The sequence below is a fragment of the Teleopsis dalmanni genome, chromosome 1, assembly GCF_002237135.1.
Source record: "Teleopsis dalmanni isolate 2A chromosome 1, ASM223713v2, whole genome shotgun sequence".
Taxonomy (NCBI): domain Eukaryota; kingdom Metazoa; phylum Arthropoda; class Insecta; order Diptera; family Diopsidae; genus Teleopsis; species Teleopsis dalmanni.
The window spans coordinates 140,769,980-140,791,256 of NC_051846.1; the positions used below are offsets into that span (position 1 = coordinate 140,769,980).

At 32.3% G+C, this 21,277-nt stretch overlaps 2 protein-coding genes across 3 annotated transcripts in view; one reads left to right on the forward strand and one right to left on the reverse strand.

Annotated features, from left to right (window-relative positions):
- The window catches only part of LOC119669037 (furin-like protease 2), a gene marked incomplete at its 3' end in the record, with an annotated part of 541,440 nt that overhangs the window by 461,024 nt on the left and 59,139 nt on the right, over positions 1-21,277 (forward strand).
- Positions 1-21,277, reverse strand: part of LOC119669036 (furin-like protease 2) — a 105,630-nt gene that overhangs the window by 39,310 nt on the left and 45,043 nt on the right. The window contains exons 5-9 of the mRNA XM_038078761.1: positions 20,157-20,316; positions 12,858-13,161; positions 10,108-11,268; positions 8,944-9,131; positions 8,698-8,854 (exon numbers count right to left, since the gene is read on the reverse strand). Coding sequence (XP_037934689.1) covers positions 8,698-8,854; positions 8,944-9,131; positions 10,108-11,268; positions 12,858-13,161; positions 20,157-20,316 — 1,970 coding nt within the window. The remainder of the gene's footprint in view (positions 1-8,697; positions 8,855-8,943; positions 9,132-10,107; positions 11,269-12,857; positions 13,162-20,156; positions 20,317-21,277) is intronic.

Consider the following 21,277-nt stretch of genomic DNA (forward strand, 5'->3'; position numbering starts at 1 on the left):
GCTATATAAGCTAATGTATTTGAAAATATATTTATTTATAGAAAATGTTCTTTCAAAATTAATTATGATGTAAAAAAAACTATTACACTAATGCAAAGGTTTTCAAATTATAGTGAAATACAAAAAAAAAAAACAAAATTATAGTATATTTTAATTGATCATAAAGTTATTTTGGGTCAAAAAACATAACAAAATAATTTAAACTTAAAGTGGATCCAAAATTTCAAGGTTAACATTTGTAGTCCAGCACTTGTATAGATTTATAAAAAAGAGGGACATTTTAAAATACCACTAATGATAAGTGTTTCGGAATATTCGGAACCGCTGTATGGTCAGCTATAATCCCAATTAAGTAAAATAACGATTTTTGATTGAAGAGGACTCTTTAGTCCTTTTCAGAGACAAGATAATTCAACCAAAGGCAGATGCAGATTTACGTACAAGAAATAATAATACAGCAAAAGCTGCTTCTTCGCAGCTCTATGAGCTTGCATACAAAGATAATGCTATATAAAATCCTATGGCCATCAACAGATTATGGTTAAGGTGAAAGAAAATCATAGGCACTCCCTTCGTTTTTTGCTATCTGAAGATACAGTAAGTAATTTTTGTTTAGTCTGGTACAATTTTTAGGTCTTAGCTTGTTCAGTAATATTTTACCTTAGATCTTAATTGGTATTTCATACGTTTTGAATATATTTCAGCGTTCTACTGTACATATATCAGATATTTCTAAAATATATTTTTATTAAAAATTGTTAAAAAAAGTCATTGAGTTTGGGAGATAAGCAGGTTCGTTTAATTAATTAATATACGGTTATTTAATGTTTAATTTAATATTTTACGATATTTAAGTGCAAATATTTATATTTTCTTTTCAATTTGAGTCTGAAATGCATTTAATTGTTTTTCATTTAAAAATATTTAACTTGCACTTTACACTTTACTTTACTTTACGTAAAGTGGAAACTATGCCATATGTCTATTTATTTTTTGTGCAAAACTAATTGAATGATTACAATCTATTAGTTACTTATAATAATATTTAACAAATTCTTAATTAAATAATAATTTCCCGGAGCGTAAAGGCTGCAGAATGTTTCTGGAAAACCGAATTATGCTATATAATTTGAAAAGTAATTAAACTGCGAAAATAGAGAAACTGAACCTGATCTGAACCCAATTGGTAGCGCCTCCGCCCACTCGCACAATTACGGATTCCGTTTTTTTGAGTAGTTGATGGAAATTACCATAAGCCAAAAATAAATGCAAGAAGCACAACAACAACAACAACAAAGCTGATGATTGCATAATGAAATTTTAATTGGAAACTAATTACAAAAGCACTTGTATCGGATATAATTAGTAAAATGTGGCATAGAGGAGTGCATAAATGTTTATATTGATTTATGCGCAATTGTGTCCTCGAGCCATACTCGATGCTCGGTGCTGGATGCTGGATGCTCAATGCCTGCGAACCAGAAGGATGCAAATAAAATAATATTGCATTATGCATATACGTGCGTCTAAAGCAAAACCAAAAAAAAGGAGCAAAACTAAATGTGCAAAAATGAATTACGAATTATCATTTTGAATATGTAAACAAATTTATGTCGAGCACAATTGCATTATAACGAAGCTGCAGAGCAAAGCCTGACAAATACTCATACTTCCTGTATATGCGCGCCCCACCATCCAGAGACGCATTGATTTCTGCAGTCGCTATAGCGACGTTCCATCTATAGCTATAGCTGGGCTCTTTGTACCATATCTGTTGACAATTGAGCTCGTGATGAATGCCATAAACTCACGACAATAGAAATGCACGCTTACTCGCTCGCAACATATGCAAATAAATTCAAAATTGTGCGCTTCCGGCTGAAACTGCATTTCTTTCCATGATGACACTGCCAAAGAGAAATGGCGAATCAATGGTATCCTGTTGCGATTTGCAATAAAATAAGCCATAGCGAGCACATCGATATTAAATATTTATGAAATAAAATCAAGTGAAAAAACCATATCTGTCTATGATTTTCTTTCTTACTGAATGTATCTAAAGTTTGTATCTGCAGTTGGATGCAAATAACAACAAGGAATAAAGGATTTTCAAGTTATATTTTAAAATATTTATGCAATATATTTTTGAATAACAAAGAACTATGTATAGAGTTGTTTCTATGCAATAACCAATCAATTGAAGAAGTACTCTTAATAAAGTGAGTTTAATTAAGTTTTCAAAGGTGTTATAAACATGTAAGGACTCGTCAGGACATTGCAACAAAAAGATATATTAACAGTTTTTTTGGAAAAGAAATTATAGAAAAAAATTTAGAAATAGAAATAATATTTCTGGCTAAAAGATTATTTAATGAACCCTTAAAGGCCAGATAAATTTTGCATTGTGATATACACCGACTCAGAGAATTTTATTTTGTGATTAGTAGTGGACGTCTGCAACGCAGCATTATTTTAGAATTGACGTTTTTATTTTTGCAAATAAACATTAAATGATGCATTGTTTGTTTATAGACTATCCTTTATTTATTAAAAATAAAAAAATTAAGGAAAGAGGCAATAGTGAGCCATTTTTCAAACCTAACATATTTTTACAATAAATTCGTGGGCTGTCCATAAAGCCGTTTCGGATATTGCGATATGTCCAACATTAGAAGATTTAGGAAAAATCTTTTGGTTTAATTGTGGATGCACAATTTCTATTTAAATCAGATATTTTATCACAGGAAATTCAACTTTTACGTTCTGTTACGTAGTATATACTACGTATTTTAAGGCTATGAACCACATGATTATTTCAAGTGCTTCAGATTAGTGGTTTGAGGATATTCTGACGTGTTGATTCAGTTCAATGTGTCTTAATGCAACCAACGGATTGTTTTATGGTTGATTTTTTAAATCTAATTTGGTCTCACAATTGGACCGATTCAGTATCCAATATTAGTCGACTTAGTTTATATTTAAGATATAAGGTAATTAATATATTTTAAAATACACATATACCGCATTCATAAGTAAATAGTGAGACTGTACTATTGCATATAGTGAAAACATTAGTTTTAATAATATAGTCAGTTCTATGTAGCTTGGGCGAGGCAGATTGCTAAAAATCAGAGTCGTTATCTACAGGATCATAGCTGATTTAAGCTGATTAGACCACATGTCGTATACCCCTTACTTAATTGTAATCTTCTAACTGAATTTAAGTATCAATGTATGTAGTACAATGTAGTTTCTTTATTTACAATGAAATTACTATTCTCGTGTTGAATGGAACGATTTATATAGTTAATAATTAGGTGTATGTATAACATGATCTAACATGGTATAACATGGACAAAATAGAGATCGAGTAATTCAACTGATTACATATTTTTCAGGGTATTCTTAATTTGTTCAAATATATGAAAAGGTATTTGATTGAATATCTTTATTGCATACATTACGTAAAATTCTCATCCTAGATATAAATGGAACTCATTTATAAAATTAAAATATCAATGATTCCAGTGGTACATGACTTCTGTAAAGTTGATAATTCGCTTACAGGTACTGTAACTTCAAATTGGTTCATCAAATGGATGAATGATGGTTTTTCGGCAAACGCTAAGAAACTAGGAAGTTCAGATATGACAATATGCTAATAATTGGGATCATGGAGGACTGATGGATTCTTTAATTCGATATAAAGTAGTTTTTTCTTTATACCAAATACTTTCAAAAGAAAATATTGAGTAAATTTATTATTTACTTATTTATTTTTACATTTATAGTTGAAACCATAGAGAAGAGTTAATTACAAAAATCCGCAGATACTGATTGAAAATCATTTTTAAAATATAAATATTCTTTCCAATAAAGGGTCTTAGATATTCAAATATTAGGTTTATTCAGAATTCTCAAAAACGAAATTTGCTATAAGAGATATATAATGGTTACTGTTACTTATAAACAACTTAATGTACAATACATTTTTTTATCAAATCTCTTCGTTTTTAGAATTTTTTAAAGATTTAGCTTATATTTTACCACCGTCACATAATTATTTTTTTTTTTTTTGTTATTATTGTCTTCAAGATTTTGCGAACTTAACTTTATATTTCCTGTTATTTTAAAGTCACTCTTTGGAGTTACATTTTCAATTTTATTGACAATATAAGCTTAAGTAAAGAGCACTTGGCTAACAACCATAAAATACTGAAGCATACTTTTTGGCGTTACGAAATATTCAATTTATTTTGCTTGCATATGTGAACACAAACAAAACTCCCAACAAATATTGTTTGATTAAATAGAATAACAAAAATAATAGGAAAATTTGTATATATAAACCCGTATCTGCATTTATTCAGAGCCTGCACTGTTTGGCACCAGCAGCTCCTTTACAACGTAACCACCTGCAGTTTGCATGTGGAGTTTTCGCTTACGAATTTTTCGCTTATGATTTCTTGCCTGCTTATTTACTTATTCAAGTTCATTTTTACTAATACGAGCCTCTGCATTGCAACACGTGATATTTGCGCTATGCTCTACTGATTTACTGCAGATTTATATGTGCATATATATAGTTGCACTGCCGCACAACCGATTCTATGCAAATACGTAGCGGGAAAGTATTTGCACTTTAAATTAAATAAAATTTATTTATAGAAACACATTTGCCCTCATCTGGCCCAATGCCTCATTTCGAAGTGTTGAGTAATCCTTTTCGCTACTTATTTAGTATTAAACAATGAATTAATAAATATTGCTATTTTCACTTAATTTACAAATATTTTTGTGCAATAAGAGTAGTTAAATTGAAATATAAAATTACAGGCTTTTAATTACACTAAGTGATGAAGGCTGTAAAATTATTATAAATCCTTAACAATTATAGAAAAATGCAATATAAATTTTTGAACATTTGATTAACAGATTTTGGAGAAATTTAATAATTTATGAAAATTTCGATATTATTATCTAAAGTCTATGTAAATCCATCATAGATTTGTACACAGCACCACTATTATTATTATAACAAAGGGAAATCAAATTTACATCCACGATTTATAACTAATGGCGCTTTTAATTCGTAAAATAATATTATATTTTCTTTACTTTATAAAAATGTGAAGAAATTCAGTGCACCGGCTTGGAAGCTGTTTGATTTGGTACCCGCAGGTGGAAAAAGTGGTAGAGGACATTCGTATATTCAGTGGAAGAACCATGTGACCAACGATTTGGAGGCACTCGATACTACCAACTAGTGACAGCAAGCCACTTATCGGGCTGGCTGGCGGAGGATACTCGACACGGCCAGTAAGTTAGTAAGTTCTTTTCTAATTCTTCATATCCATATAAGTTCCTCATTGAGTAATAAAAAAACTTATAGGGAACAATTCGGGACATGTGAATTCTATAACGAAATTTATAATATAAAAAAAAGATTTATATTAGGTGTACCGGTATGAAATGAGCGTTTTTTGGTGAAAATAAAACACTAATTATTAATAGGAAAATAAAAAATATTTTATTCAAAGTATTGGCCATTGCTTTCTACACATTTTGACCACCTTTCTGGCAATTTGTGGATACCACGCCAAAAAAATTGTTCGTCTTTTAAAGCAAACCAACCAGACACCCAATTTTCGACCTCCTCGTAGGAATCAAAGTGCTGCTCAGCCAATGCGTGTCCCATCGATGAAAACAAATGGTAGTCGGAAGGAGCCAAGTCTGGTGAATACGGCGGGTGGGGTAGCAGCTCCCAGCCAAGTGTTTTGATTGCATCCTGAACCCGTTTTGCTTTGTGTGCAGGTGCATTGTCATGGAGCAGAATTACCTTGCCGTGTCTTCTGGCCCATTCTGGTCGTTTCTCGATCAATGCATGGTTCAAATTTATCATTTGTTGTTCATAGCGACCAGCATTGACGGTTTCACCAGGTTTTAGGAGCTCGTGGTACACCACACCTTTCTGGTCCCACCAAACACACAGCATTGTCTTCTTGCCGAATCGATCTGGTTTTGCAGTCGATGTTGATGGTTGTCCCGGATTAACCCATGATTTTTTCCATTTAGGATTCTTAAAATAAATCCATTTTTCATAGCCAGTAACAATCCGATGCAAAACCGATTTTCTTTCGTGTCTTTGAAGCAAAATTTCACAAGTGTTTTTTCGGTTTTCCATCCCCATTTTCCACACTTTTGGATCTTTCCCATAGCTTTTAAACGGTCAGAAAGTGTTTGTTGTGCAACATTTAACATTTCTGCCATTTGCTTTTGACCCAAAGTGTCATCTCCATCCAATATCGTTTGCAATTCGGCGTCTTCAAACTTTTTTGGCGGTCTTCCACATTCTTCATTTCTCACATCAATATTATTATTTCTGAACCGTTGAAACCATCTTTTGCATGTTGCTTCTGATAGAGCATGATCACCATATGCCTCGACAAGCATTCGATGCGACTCTGCACCACTTTTCTTCAAATGAAAACAAAAAATTAATGCTTTCCGCAAATCAAATTTTGTACCAGAAAGTTCTGGTACAAAATTCGACATTTTTAACACGATGAAGAAATATGATGTTGTCTGTTCAATGACTTGATGTATACTAAATATATTTCACACATGTCATAGCAAACAAACAAAAAAAAACTAAAGGCTCGTTCACAACAAATGTTCCCTGTCGGAACATTTGTATCTTTACGCTCACTTCATATCGGTACACCTGGTATATTAAAAGTAGAACATCTCACAAATCTATGAATTTTTAAATTGTAATACAATTCTTAATATCAGTCAGTATAAATTCATAATAGCACAGTGAAAAGTAGTGTTTCAATACCAGTTCGTTAACTATGGAAAATATTTATAAGTCAGGGATGATCTCAACGAAAATCGTGAGATATCGTGACACAGTGTGTATGAAAATCGTGTCACATAAATTCAATAATAGATAAATATAAATAATAAATTCAATAAATATAATAAAAAATAAATTCAAAAAATTTGTAGTATAATATTAATTCGAATGATATATTATTAAGACTTGTTAGTAATGATCAACTTATATCCTTGAGACCATTCAATTATTAAATATAAGCTTCTATATTATCTTTGTGATATTATTTTGTCTTGTTATTCGTGTTTAGTATTCATACAAAATCTAATATGGATTTTAATGGGATTATAGTTGAAAGATATAGTTAATAGGAGTGGGCATATAGTAGCCGTCAAATTTGCCATATCTTATCATTGATACTGATAAGATTAAATAATTGAAACTATGAAAAACTTGTACTAAAATATTAGACACCATATATCTGGAACTCTAAAAGCTAAGCTAGTAATGTATAGCCTTCAGCTGGAAGAGTAAGTTGATCACATAGATAGATCCAGGGGGTATATTATTTAAAGGCTTTATATAGTTATATAGTTTACATTGCTATGAGTTATAATTATTATTAAACTAAAAATATTTAATTTTTAATTTTTTTTTGACTGCGTAATGTTAATTTTTCGAATATTAATTAATAATTGGAATAATGGAAACTGAGCGTTTTGCTAAATATTTTATTAAATTTGAGATATTTTTTTGGAAAATATAATAAAGTTAATGATTCTGGTTATTGTTAGGTATAATAGTTGCTAAGTCTGTATGATTTGACTTTGAATTTCTGAAAAAAACATAACAATAAATACTCTTCATTTTAAGTTAGAAATCAATTTTAGATAAATTGGAAGTAAAAACATATATTATGCATTCAGAAGGAATATAGTTTCATAATTATCAAAACAAACAACTAAAATTAGAAGTCCTCTGTTCTCTTGGTGTGCATATATATTTCCAACTATTCGTAGTTCACACTACGTTATATGTTTTCTATGCACACATTCACAAATATCTTAATATTATTAATTAATAGTTAAGTTACAGATATACTGATTGATTTTATAATTAGCATAAAAGTTGCATTTTAAATCCTATAGACAGCAGAGTTCCTGTAAAAAGATTTGGGATTTTCAAAATAATTAAACCTGTACGGTAATATATAGTATAGACTGTATAAAATTGCTTTGGAAGTCTCCATTTCAGTAATTCCTAAACATTTTATTAAATAATGTTAATATGTGTACACCTATATATAAAAGAAGTATGTGTTTGTTGTGGAAATAAAATGTTCATTAAATAAAAACAAAAAAATTAAAACTATTAACATCGTAAATATTAAGGAATTGCATTATTTTGAAATGTCTTGAGTAAATATTTTAAATTCCTAAATGTTGAGCATTGATAGTCTTGCAATAATTGAAAATCGTTTCATTTTGCATAAGTGCACTTATGGCGGATTTGCAGCATTTGGAGTTTTCTTGCCTTCTGCCGGTAGTGGCTTGCATCGATGCAAGCTACTTAAATGCTTGTAAATAGTAACCAAGACGTAACCGCAGTGCGGTTAACCACAAGCAACTGTTCAGTGGCTTGAGATACCCAACATACAATTTCGTTCACTTGCCAAACCAATGTACCAGGAATTCAATGCCGCATTCAATTTGCCTCTTAATGACATGCTTGCACATTGATATCTTTAAAACATGTATATATTAGATAAATATTTGCAACGTTATTCATACTCGATAAATGCAGGGTATGTTCTATAGTAAATGTGTGAATTTAGTATTTAATGTTCGCCAGTTACTCACTTGTAGTCTTCCGTTTCATAGGTGTGCAGCGGACATGCTGAGTAGCATTTGTGTTCGTGCATAACCAGGTGATGTTCACAACTGGTGCAGTAGTCGGGACGATCTTGACAGGAAGCACAATTTGCTTCACATGGCACACATGTTTTGTTGTCGTAATCTGCAAGAAGGTCAAAGGTGCGCATTAAAGTGTGAACTTGCTGAGCAGAATGTGTGAAAAATTTAACAGTTTAAACAGCTGTAACTTACTTTCGTAGTAACCGTCGGGGCAGACCTGCAGGCAGACTGCCAAATCAGTAACATGCAAGTGTGCAGGTGCACATGTTAAGCAGCTGTCTTGACCAGCACCGGCGCACGTTTCACAAGACTCATGGCAAGGCCAGCAAACGCCGCCTTGATTGGGAAACGAACGTGGTGGGCAACGACTTACACAGGTGCTAAAATAGAAAAACAATTTTAGTTCAATAAAATAATAAAAAACTCTTGAAATATATATTAAATTTCAATTTTTTTTACTAGCACAGACTCTTTTAGATATGAAATCCTATTCTTAAATATTTGTTATCTGTGAAAATAATAAAAGATTCTTTATATTGCCTATATGATAATCAAATTCAATTCAATCATTTTATATATTTCATTTGAATAAGACTAGCTTTAACTAATTTTTTCTTTAAGTAATATTGATTTTTAATTTTAAATACGAGGGCGGTTTGATAAGTCAATGACTTTTTGAATTTTCCGCGCAGTTACTCCAAATGCAACAGTGCTGCCGTCAACTGTAGTTTATCAGTGGGCAACTTTCTAATTTTGACCAAGCTACGTCGTTCAGTTGGTGCTTGATAGCCGTTCAAAGCAGACAACCACGTGAATTTTTACGAACTGCTACCCCATCCAGCATATTCTTAAGATTTAGCCCCTGCGACTATTTTCTGTTTCCAAACCTAAAGAAATGGCTGGGCGGTAAGAGATTTGAGTCGAATGAAGAAGTCATTACCGAAACAAACGCGTATTTTGAGAGCTTTGAGAAGACCTATTATTTGGAGGGAATATGAAAATTAGAAAAACGCTGGATTAAATATATCGAGCTAAAAGGTGATTATGTAGAGAAATAAAAAGTTTATTTGCCGAAACAAATTTGTTTTATTCAAAAACTTACTGACTTATCAAACCGTCCTTGTACCATAAATATAAATTGTACTTTTTCTCTACCAAGAACTCATTATTAAAACTTTTAACACTTTTTGGTAAATAAATTTATTTCATTTAATCAATATAACAATAAATATTTGGTATTTGCTTCATTTTGTTTGTATTTCTTACAGTAATAAATATGCTAAAATATTTTTTCAAAAATATTTATTTATTAATAGTTTTTGCATACGTATCACAAGTTTTAATATTTGCACTTACTTGTCGAGCCGGTAGTGCTTGCAAGCCACGCATTGTGTTGGGCCACGGCCATAGCAGCCCTGTGAATCACACTCTGGGTCGCAATCGTGGAGCACAAGTTTGTTATTGGAGTCAGCCATAACATTTTGACGTTGTGGAGTTGGTATATTGTGGCCATCGACGGTGGCTACTGCTTGTTCTGGATTGGAACCAGCGCCAGTGAATAGATTCTGATAGTTAAGATAGCCCGAAAACTGATCCGTATTAAAGTAGCCGCCCTCATTTACAGATTGACCTAAATCCGATTCGGTAGGAAAAGCAAATGGATTTAAACCAGGACCACGTACTTGCTGACTCATCAAGTCACTTTTCAAACGCATTGGTTGCACTGCGGTACCATAAAATATTAACTGCCACTTGGATAGTATACCTGGTTGGTTAACACGTCTTCTGCCGCCATTAATGACCTGCAATGTCCAGCGGCCTTCTGCTTTCTCACCCCAGAAATGCACACTCAAAAATGGCCAATCATCAAAATTTGATTTGACGATGTCCCGCGGACGTTCAAAGAGTAGCGTACTAGTAGTACCCATGGGTGAAGTAAGTAGAATGCGCAAATTACCACGTGGGAAGAAGCGTAAGGTTATGCGACATTGCACATGCTCCAGGTAACGCACTTCATTTATTGTACCAGCACAGCCATTGACATCCATGTGTGTAGCCAAAGTGTAACCGTAAGTGCCTTCAATTTTGCGATCCTCATTATTTTCACGTGATTTACAAATGTGTTGTGGCGGCACTGAGGTCCATTGTTCTGCTAAGCTAACCATAGAGCCTGCGTCCATCAAACCATAACCGAATTTGTGACTGTATTTGCGTTTAACACCATTCAATATCCAGCCACTTTCCTTCTCAAGCGGACCGGGACGAGATGTGTACACTACCAAATACTGCATATCGCGCCAAGTTAGGTTGGGATTAGCTTCCAATGCTAAAGCACATATGCCAGCTGCAAGTGGCGCTGACGCAGAAGTACCTGTATGCTCTACAGTACAAATGTGATCAGGACGCAGACGACCATCCATATCGACTGTAGCTACACTTTTATCGTGACCAGGCGTGCCAGAACTGTAAGTAGTCGCCAATGTGGATGAGCATTCCTCTAGATACCATGGCTTAAAGCTAAAGCAGAGAAAGAGAAGAACGGTAGTGATATATTAATAAATATTCTCTCTTTAATTAAATAATTATTTGTTATTTTCATTATGTATTAATAAAGCATTAAAACATGTTAATGCTATGCAAATTATTCAAATTAAATATAAAAAAGCTTATAATTGGCAATTAGTTTGTGGTGCTTCCAACTGAAGCGTTAACAAATGCTCATTCATATATAATATTTCGAAAGTATTATATTCATTTTAAAGCGTCATAAATGCCACTTGTTAATTGATAATAAATAAATAAAGTCCATATACTTAGCACTGGTGCTCATGAGTGTTTGCGTATACGTTTGTGACTAGGAATGAGCCATAATATTGTATATTCTCTATGGCATTAAAAGCTTTAAAAATCCACATAATTACCTTAAATTAATTTATGCATCTATGTAATAAAAGTGATACGTGTGTAAGTGCGTTCTGATTGCATTTGCTGTATTTACACAGTTGCCATTATTATTTGCATATATAAATCAAAAAACCAGAAACGTTCAACAATTTTAATAGTTTATATCGCTTTGTTTAATTTCGTAATATGCAATTTCATTTATTTTATTCTGTACGAATTCAGTTTGCGGTAAAAGATATTAAAATATTCAATCGATTTGCTACAACAGACAATTTGGTCATAAAGCAAATTTCAGTTGCTCAGTGCGTATGAGTTTCACTCAAGTGCAAATGCTATATATAGATGGGTATGTGTGTGTGTGTGGACTAACACGTATTTTAATTGCAACCATAATTGTTTTAATACGAAAATACTTTTGTTTTCATATTTTTGTAGTTCGTCGAGTGCACATAAAAAATCAGGTTCATTATAGAATACATTCGAGGATGTATTTATTGAGAGGCTTCAAAGGAATTCTCGATTTTGAAATTTTAATTTGTGGCTTCGCAAATATTTGAACATTGACGGTTTGTTGTCATTGCACAAAAAGTATTGCATACTTTTGGGGTTAGCCATGAAACCAATAACATTTGAATTATTTCATGCTCGTTGCGAGTGGGAACGCAATTGATACGAAATTTGTGCTCTTCAAATTGGAAATTAAAATGATTTATGCTAATTTTAAAAATATTTATTTTCAATTTCATTTATTTGAATTATTGATATTTTAAATTGATTTCGAACCGCAAATGGTGAAAGACGGTTTGATTATAAACGTTATCGGCCTTCCAGCGGTGAATTAGTGTTGTGAAACGCTCTTTAATGTTTATGACAAATCCACTGATGAGATTTTGATTAAAAATTTATTCAATTTGTAGATTTTAGTAAATTATTTTTCAAATTAGTAAATAATATAATGCGTAATGCTAATTTTTCGGCATTAAATATTAATAGCGACTTTGGAACAGAAATTACTATATTTGGTTATTACTACACCAAAACTTCTTCATAGAGTTTTATATTCGTTTGTAATGTGATTTTTATTACACTCCATGTAAGTAACTTTTTAATTAATGCATATTAAATGAATAGTATTTATATAGTTGTACAAGCATACTATATAATTACACATAATGCAACATTCTATCTGAACACATACATACCCGCCTTGTGTTGCACTTGAAATGGAGAGAGTGAAAATTGAGTTTGTGTAACCATCACAATTGCAGGAGTCTGTGTAGCGTCCGCCGTTGCCGGATGCCCAGACAAAGATAGAGCCCTTGCCTTGACGTCCGCTTGTTACGCCATATATGAAGGCGCGACGCGCTAATGGACCAGGACCATCAACCGTCGAACCGTCATCCTCAGGACCCCATGACGCACTATAAATATCTATATGCGAAGGATTTAAGCTAAGTGCTTGTGCTTCCACGACATCGTTTACTTTGCCATCCAACATACGCACACCTGTAATAAAACGGAACAAATAAAGAAATTAAAATAAAATAAATAGTATTAAATTATTAAGAGTATTAAAAAATTTATAATTGCTGTTAACAATTATTAATGAATTTTCATTTCGGTTTTCAGAATAAATTCAACACATGTAAATTGTGTGAAGAAAATATTGTTTCATTTTGTCGTTCTGTTTATCGTTGTACAATGCCCTGCGTTTTCATTCTGTTATTGGAAAAAGTAAGTATTTCGTGTTTAATGTCCTTTTAGTCTTTATTGCCTTTGTCTGCGCTTAAGTGCAAAGGACAATTTTCATTGCCGCATTTTAATTAATTCGATCTTCCTTCTTCGGTCCTGTGCCGCAGTTACTTTGCGCATTCTGTCTCGTTGTCCGACTTACCAGAAAAATGTTTACTTTTTGTGCAATTTCGCTAGGAAGCCTATCGGAAGCGGAAGTCATTATGCGCCGCGAATTTGTAAGTTTCAACTTAAAAGTTTTTCTCTTTAACTTTTTTTAATTTAACATAATTTTCACATAAAATGCTTGCTATGCTGTTTTTTGTGTTCGTTAATGTTTTGTAAAATTTATGTAATTTGGTAATAAGATTTAATTAAATATTTTAAGTGCAGTGTTTATACGTATGTGTAAATATAGGGCTTGGAAAGCAAATACTGTGCTTTTGAAAAATTCTACAGAATTTTAAACAATCAATTTATTTATAAACTTTTAGATAAAATAGTTTATTTCATCGTAATTAACTTAAATAAATTATATCAGAGAATACAAATCCGTAGTTCTGGGTATATTTTTAATTTTGGAATTTAACACTGTACAGAGTTTATATACAAGTTCTCCAATGAGGTCTCCAACGAGGTCTCCAACGATTGTTTTTTGGATTTTTAATCTTTGAATTCATATACAATAATACAATCAGCTAATAGACCTAACTTAATTAACTATTGCCCTCATTCACTGTTAACCATCTGTAGCCGCAATGGATATTTCTCGTTTTCAAAGTTGATAGTTAGGATGAATGCTGAAAAATTAACTCCAAATATAGAGAAGGCTTTGTCGTGAGTACATATTTTGAAGATTATGAAACAACACAATATTATTACTATGGTACAAGAAATCGAATTATTCTTGGTAAAAATGTATAAAATTAAATGTAGACCGTGACGAAAAAAGAACTCCAACAAAAAATATGGATACATTTTTTTTTTAAATTGGGTGTTTCACTTTTTTTTATCGAATTGATATCAAATTATATAAACTTCATCCCCACATTACTATTGTATCGTAACATTTTGTAGGAATTAATGTTCAACAAATGTTATATGTTATGTTTTAGTAATAAGGACTGTGACCATTATACCATTATAAAATGTATTGCGAGTCACATAGACCAAAGCTTGTTGTGAACTTATTGACCTTTTTAACACCCTCTAGTGGAAGAATTTAAATTATACTCAGTTTTTTAAAGTGGAAATTTATCAAGCAGTTTACCTCCTTATCTGGGGAGATCTGGAGATCTGGAAAGTAACATAACAAGTGTTGAATTGTTTCTTTAATGTTCTTAATCTGACAGCATTTCTACTGGAGGTAGCTAAACTTGTCGTGAGCATATCTCTTATACAAGGACTTGTAAAAACGAAACTTCTTGCTATACTTACAAGAGTGCATTTTCTTTGGTGGCATATATTGACAAAAATATTTGCTGGGAAACCAGATGCAATTCTACCTACACATAACTATCAAAAAGTGACCTGTAAAGATGGAAGTCTGCAATCCATATTTTTTTTTTTTGCTAAGCTTGGAAGAGTGTTGGCAGATTTTTGGCCTAGGTTGTCTTGCTATCTGGCAGTTTTGTTTGATTACTAGTTACTATCTAATAGCCGAATATCATTGATATTATCGAATATCATTGCATTATCCAAAAGAGTTGCGTAGTGTTTTCTCGCAATTTCTCGCAATTACAGTATGGCCTTGCATTCCAAGGTATACGTTTGGAAAAAAATTGGATATTATGATATGACTGATAGGATCATATATGGTAGTTATTGTAGGTATGATATAAAACTCTTTAATAAAAGACTTTCTAAGCTCTTTTTTCATTAGATTTTATTAGCTAGATATATGTTTTAAGTAGAAACTCTAATGAAATAGTTATTCAATATGTGGCAAGTGAATTCGAAATATATATCTTATATATGAATTAATTTAATGCAATAGCATGAATGTCGCAATTTGCTTGCGTTAAAATAAACTGGGATTTCGGAAATTAAAATTAGTTTAAATTTGTGGAATTTGTAAATTTAATTAACTCGTCCTAATTTACTAATTAAATACTTTAAAAATATTTATTTGAATATTCTAAATATTTCAACCCGAACTACATACCACTAAGGCATTAGTTAAATTTTAAATATTTAAAGTATGGCAACTACTCGTTTTTATTGCAACTTTATGCAGTTCATTGAATTTAATGAAATTGCAAATACAAAAATTAAATGCATTTTTCAGGCCGCAAAAAATAGTGAAATGCACAGCAAACACACAAACAAACACACAAGTAGCAAAAGCTGAAGTGCATCAGTCAGCGAGTAAAATAATTAAGCACATACACGTACATACATACACACACACAACAGACCAGTCCAACATTGAATTAAAATTATTTTGCATTAAATGTCCTCAGCTTTAACGATGGACTTGCATGACAGCCACTGTTGGTATATGTGTGTGTTACTATGTGTGACTGTGTGTGATTGTGTGTGAGCGTGCGTATGCATGTATTTAGCGAAACGCATAGTAATTAATTTATTAAGTCAATTTTGATGGCATGTTTTCAGCTGAATTACTGACTTGCTTTTGTGCTGCTGCTGTTGTTGTTGTTGTTGTTATTGCATTTGGTGTCACCATGTTTTTGCTTTGCCTTTAGTGTTCGCAATTAAAAGGTTGTGCTTTTAGGCCAATCTGGCTCCTTTCTAGTTGTTTTTGTAATTGCTTAATGTTATGTTTTTGCAATATTTTTTTCGAGATATTGTGTTTTTTTGTGCTTTTGTTTCCTGCTTGTTTTTATTTTTGGCTTTGATATGCTGGAATTTTCAGGCTTAACGCTACTGTTAACATTTAAGCCGATTGTCATGTTGCGGGTTAAGTTGTTGGTTATTTAAGTGCACTCAGAAATTTAAGTGAATACCGCATAAAATTTGTTATTGCATTTCAAGTTGCAGAGCAGAGTTCATTTAGTGGAACTTGGTAATTGAATCAAATTAATCGAAATTTTAAGTCGAATACTGATGGTTGAAGGTTTAAGGTTACTACTCTTACAAAATTTTAATTTTTAATATTCGAAACTATAGAATAGGATATATTATTAGGATTAAAGGATTATTGGTTAGGACATATCCTAGATTAGTTCTAAGATGACGGTCGCTTGTAACCCATAAGCTGCAAGTCGTCGTAAAAGTACTCGATCTTGTAGGATGACAGTCGTTACTGAAACTGGGTAATCGTTTAGTAATCTGCGACTAACGACTTGTAACAATTGAAATTTGGAAATTTTTATGGAGCTATTGAGTGAATTATTGATTTTAAAAATTACATATATACTTATTTAAATGACCATAAAAACCAGCTTTCGGATTTCGGCCTGACGCAACATTTTTCACTAGACAGCGTTGCTGCTTGCGGGTCTTCCTTAACGCCATACAACAAGTGGGGGTAGTGTTTCCTTACCTTGATTATTTCACCGGAGACATGGTCTACTTCTACGCCTTCTTACTCTAACTATCTCTTCAAATACCTTCGCCGCTGAAGCATCATCTTTAGTTCTCGCTAAATGACAAAGCTAGTGAAGTCGATGGATATTATTTCGCTAAATTATATTAACGTCATAATAAAGTTCGTACAGCAGGTGATGCATTCAGATGCAGTTGTCTTACCATCTTGTCAATGGATACTAAAGATCTTACGAAGAAATTTTCTCTTTAATAATTTCAATTCCTTTATTTTGTGAAAGTTTTGTCTATTGAGAGAGACCTCTACAAATCAATTGGCTACTGAACACATTGTAGCACCTATTGGCAATGATAAATTTATGTCTGAAATCTATAGTGATATCGTTGTAGTTCGAATCTTGAGAGATTCGAAAGTATAGGTGTCAACCATCAGCTCGGCGTTCGAGTGACGCTTATTTCTACCAGTATCCGATATATTCTCCTTTTGCCGTTTCGATAGAAGCAAAGCCAGCTATAATATGACTCTTATTATAACTTTTAATATAGAAATAGTCGGGGTAAGCTAGGAGCTGGACACATTTGTAGAATATTGTGGTCTACGCATGATTACATCCACGATGAAATCGAAAAGATCACATGGGTATCCGCTTATCTGAATCAATGTTCGATAACAAAAGATTTGGGGAGACTCTCCCCGGTCTTGTAGTATTGTCAGACAAAGTACTCAATTCACAAAATATTGTATTAGTAACTTTTATAGACTTAATATACATAGTTTTTTGAACTTGCTAAAAAATAGCATAACTTGTGTGTTAAACAATGTTATTATTTACTATATATATATATAATGCTTGAAAGTGTAAACTACATATGTTTACGTTTAAACACTTTGACTTTCATACCATCAAAACAGCTTTTTCTGGAAGCATTATGTTAGTTGTTTTGTTTTCTTATATAATAAAATTGGAATTTAGTTTAAACAATCGTAGTTACACAACACACATTGCATCACTCTCTCAAAGTAAAAGTCTTATTGTCTTAAAAAGTTTGATTTTGGATATTTTTTCGGAGCTCAAGCTCACAATAGATTTTTGAACTTTTTGAAAATATGCATATATTTTAATTTGAATTTAAAGGGATGGAGTAAATTTACTGTTTCCTATATACTGTTCCATTTCATAAACAAATGCTAAATGTTTTCGAATAGGTAATAGGTTTTTGGCATGACACAGTATGTAAAGCCTTTAAAGAGGAAATTATCCTTAACAGGCACACATAGACAAAATTGATTTACAAAACTCACATAAACACCAAAAGGACGAACAAACATATACGCACGCATATGAACTTCAGATTTCTATGGTAGACGTATATTTCAGATTGTATGGTTTAACACAGGAGAAGGGTTTCATTTTCATGATGACTCCTTAAGTTAGTCGTTTATGTCTAAAAAGTCTCATGGGAGTGCAAAGCTTAGAAAGCAAAATGCTTTGTTTACAGAAGAAAAAAATTGTTTAGTAAACCAACAAACCAAACGGAGTAAAGTGGCAGCATCAACGATTTTATATATGTTGGCGACACTTTTAATATATATTGACACAATAAACTCAAAATAAACAAAACTGATAAATGTATTGTATACGTGGCTAAAATCACATACACACACATGTACACTGAGGACGGGACAATACATTATGGTCCTTGCCGGAGTAGAGTAAAAAGGTTGAAAAGTAAACTTTCATCAAAGGTGGAAAACTGAAAAGGATGTTTTTCAGCACTTCAATGGGTTAAGCAATTTTTAAGCTCAGCTAAATATTATATTGTATGGTTGTGTTTATTTTAAGGTATACTGATTTATTATTTTGCTGTCTAACATATTTATATTGTCTTTAGGATGGTTGCCGTAGTGTTATATTTTTACAACAACCTTTTGTTTTTTGAATACAAAGAAATATTAAATATTTTTGTTTTTATTAATGGTAAGTTTAACTTAAAATTTTATCCTTTGGTGCAACGAAAATGTGTGACTTCATATTATTTATATGTGAAAATAATTAATTTCATATATAAAAACTCTTTCAAGGTGAAAATATTTCGCATTTAAAAGAAAGATATATATTTAATTAATTATTAAAAATGGTATATATTCTAACTGTTAAACTAATTTTAGAAAACAGGAACGCCAAAGGGAGTGTGAGGTATGAGACAACGCTAAGCCTCTTCAGGTAACCACAAGTGTTACAGCATGAAGAAGCACAAATTGCTTTCAGCCAATATTAAATGACTACAAAAACGTACTAAAGCTGCTCTTAAGGCATAATTGCACTGCCAGCAGTTAGGGTAATGCTATTTACTCACTTAGCTCCCTTCTGAAATGGTGAAAGCAGTTGCTGCAGCGACCTTTGTCTGAATATTTTCCATTAGAAATGAGTACGAACAAGCAGACTTGCAAGTAAAATACACTGGCGCAGTCAATTACTTTAGAACTAGAAAACATCCATTAGATTGCATGTATGTAAGCTTATTTGTCGTTATAACAACGCAACCTAGTAGTCTGTTTTTGTTGTTGCAAGCGCACTGTAGCGAAGAGGGAAAACTTATAACAATAGCTTAAAATATTCCCCCATTGGCATTTATGGCGACAGAGCAAGGTTGCTTACGCTTATGAAAATGTGCATGCTACGCAGGTATGGCACAGGATAGGACAGGATCACAGGCATATCCTTAGTAACCCTTTGAGCTTGTCAAAAACGCCAATGATAGATATTATTAGTGCAAAAGCTGCAGCAAACGTAATAGCGCATTTAGTGACATTTCGCAGCGCGCTGCTTAGTTAAGAAGGAGTGCAGGTGACAGCTACGGTATAGCTCGTACCTACAGCTCCGCATTTCTCGTAAAAGCAAGAGCAAAGGGTACGTGGTGAAGAGCTTTGGGGTTTGTAAAGAGGATTTATTTCAATGTAAGTCACAAATGTATCTGGTCGTTGATGTTACCGGCTTAACAACTGTACACGTGTTATAAATCTTGTTTGCGTTATGGATAGTAAAACTTATCATCGTGCATAATAATGTCACAGATACAAATTCATAATATTGTTATTGTTGTTACTATTGTTGTTACTGTTGTCGTTACTGTTGTCGTTACTATTGTTGTTACTGTTGTCGTTACTGTTGTTGTTAGTAGTTCGATGTAGAAAAGCGAAATGAAGCCAACGGTTGCAAAATTGTAAAGAAACTTATTTCTTATTTATTTATTGTACTTACCGCCTATGCTGGCATTATAAGCTACACCAACGCCACAATAATTGTTGAAGGCTACAGCAGCCACTTCGCCAGCACATCTGGTACCATGTTTGTTATCGCCATTATCTTGTGGCGTTGGATCGGAGTCATTGCCGTTAATGTCAAATGACGCATCCGGATCCTGTGAAGGGTAAAGAAAAACTTATTATAATATTGTGTACTAAGCAAAACGACATACAAAATAAGAGTGAAGTTATTTCAAATAAAATTAAAAATTATTCCAATCAATGTTATTTAATGGAATTCTGTGACTTCATTGAGTCTCTGTTAGTTCTAAATAATTTGAAATACATTTAGATGCAGAAATTTATTTTCCTAAACAGAGACGAGTATTTCAAAGCAGAAAATAAAGAGTAGATGGATCTTAGGTTGTTAGTTTTGAGTGTTAGTTTATAGGAAGATAATACGTATACCTCCACGAATAGTAGGTATTGTGGACATCATTTGTAAAATTGTTTTATTTCTATTCAGTTGGAGAAACTTGTTAGTATAAATAACCTATTTAATAGTTAGTGTCACAAAGAAAATACAATTGCAATTGCTGTGTACCATATGGATTTAAGGTACTCTTTTCCATAGAAGAAACACTTGACTAATAAACAAAGTGAGATATTCTTACTCAATGACGTGGTCTGTCATAATAAGCGACAATTTATACTTCAATTTAAACCTTTTGTAATTTAAAATACTCAACAATAATAAGGTAAGTAGCTACACAAGTTGGAAACATGTATAATAACAAAATCGGATGAAGAAAGCCTCCCAATCTTTAAACCGAACATTTTGCGAAAGTTATGAGCCAATCTAGGTAGAAGAGGTAACTCTTCGGACAAGTAATAAATATAGAAGTAAATGAGTTATTGGAAAATGAAAATAGTGTCAGATTTTGCACGAAAATTTCAATGGGCCCCCCATATTGCAAGAATGGTATCTGTGCAAAACCCGAATAGTATTTTTAATGCCAAGGCTATAACAACAACACACACAGGTCGATTTAAAATGAGATGAGAAGGTAACGTTTATTTAAGTACTAAAACTATGAAAAATATTAACTGAAACGTCAGCTGATTGTACGAAATGAA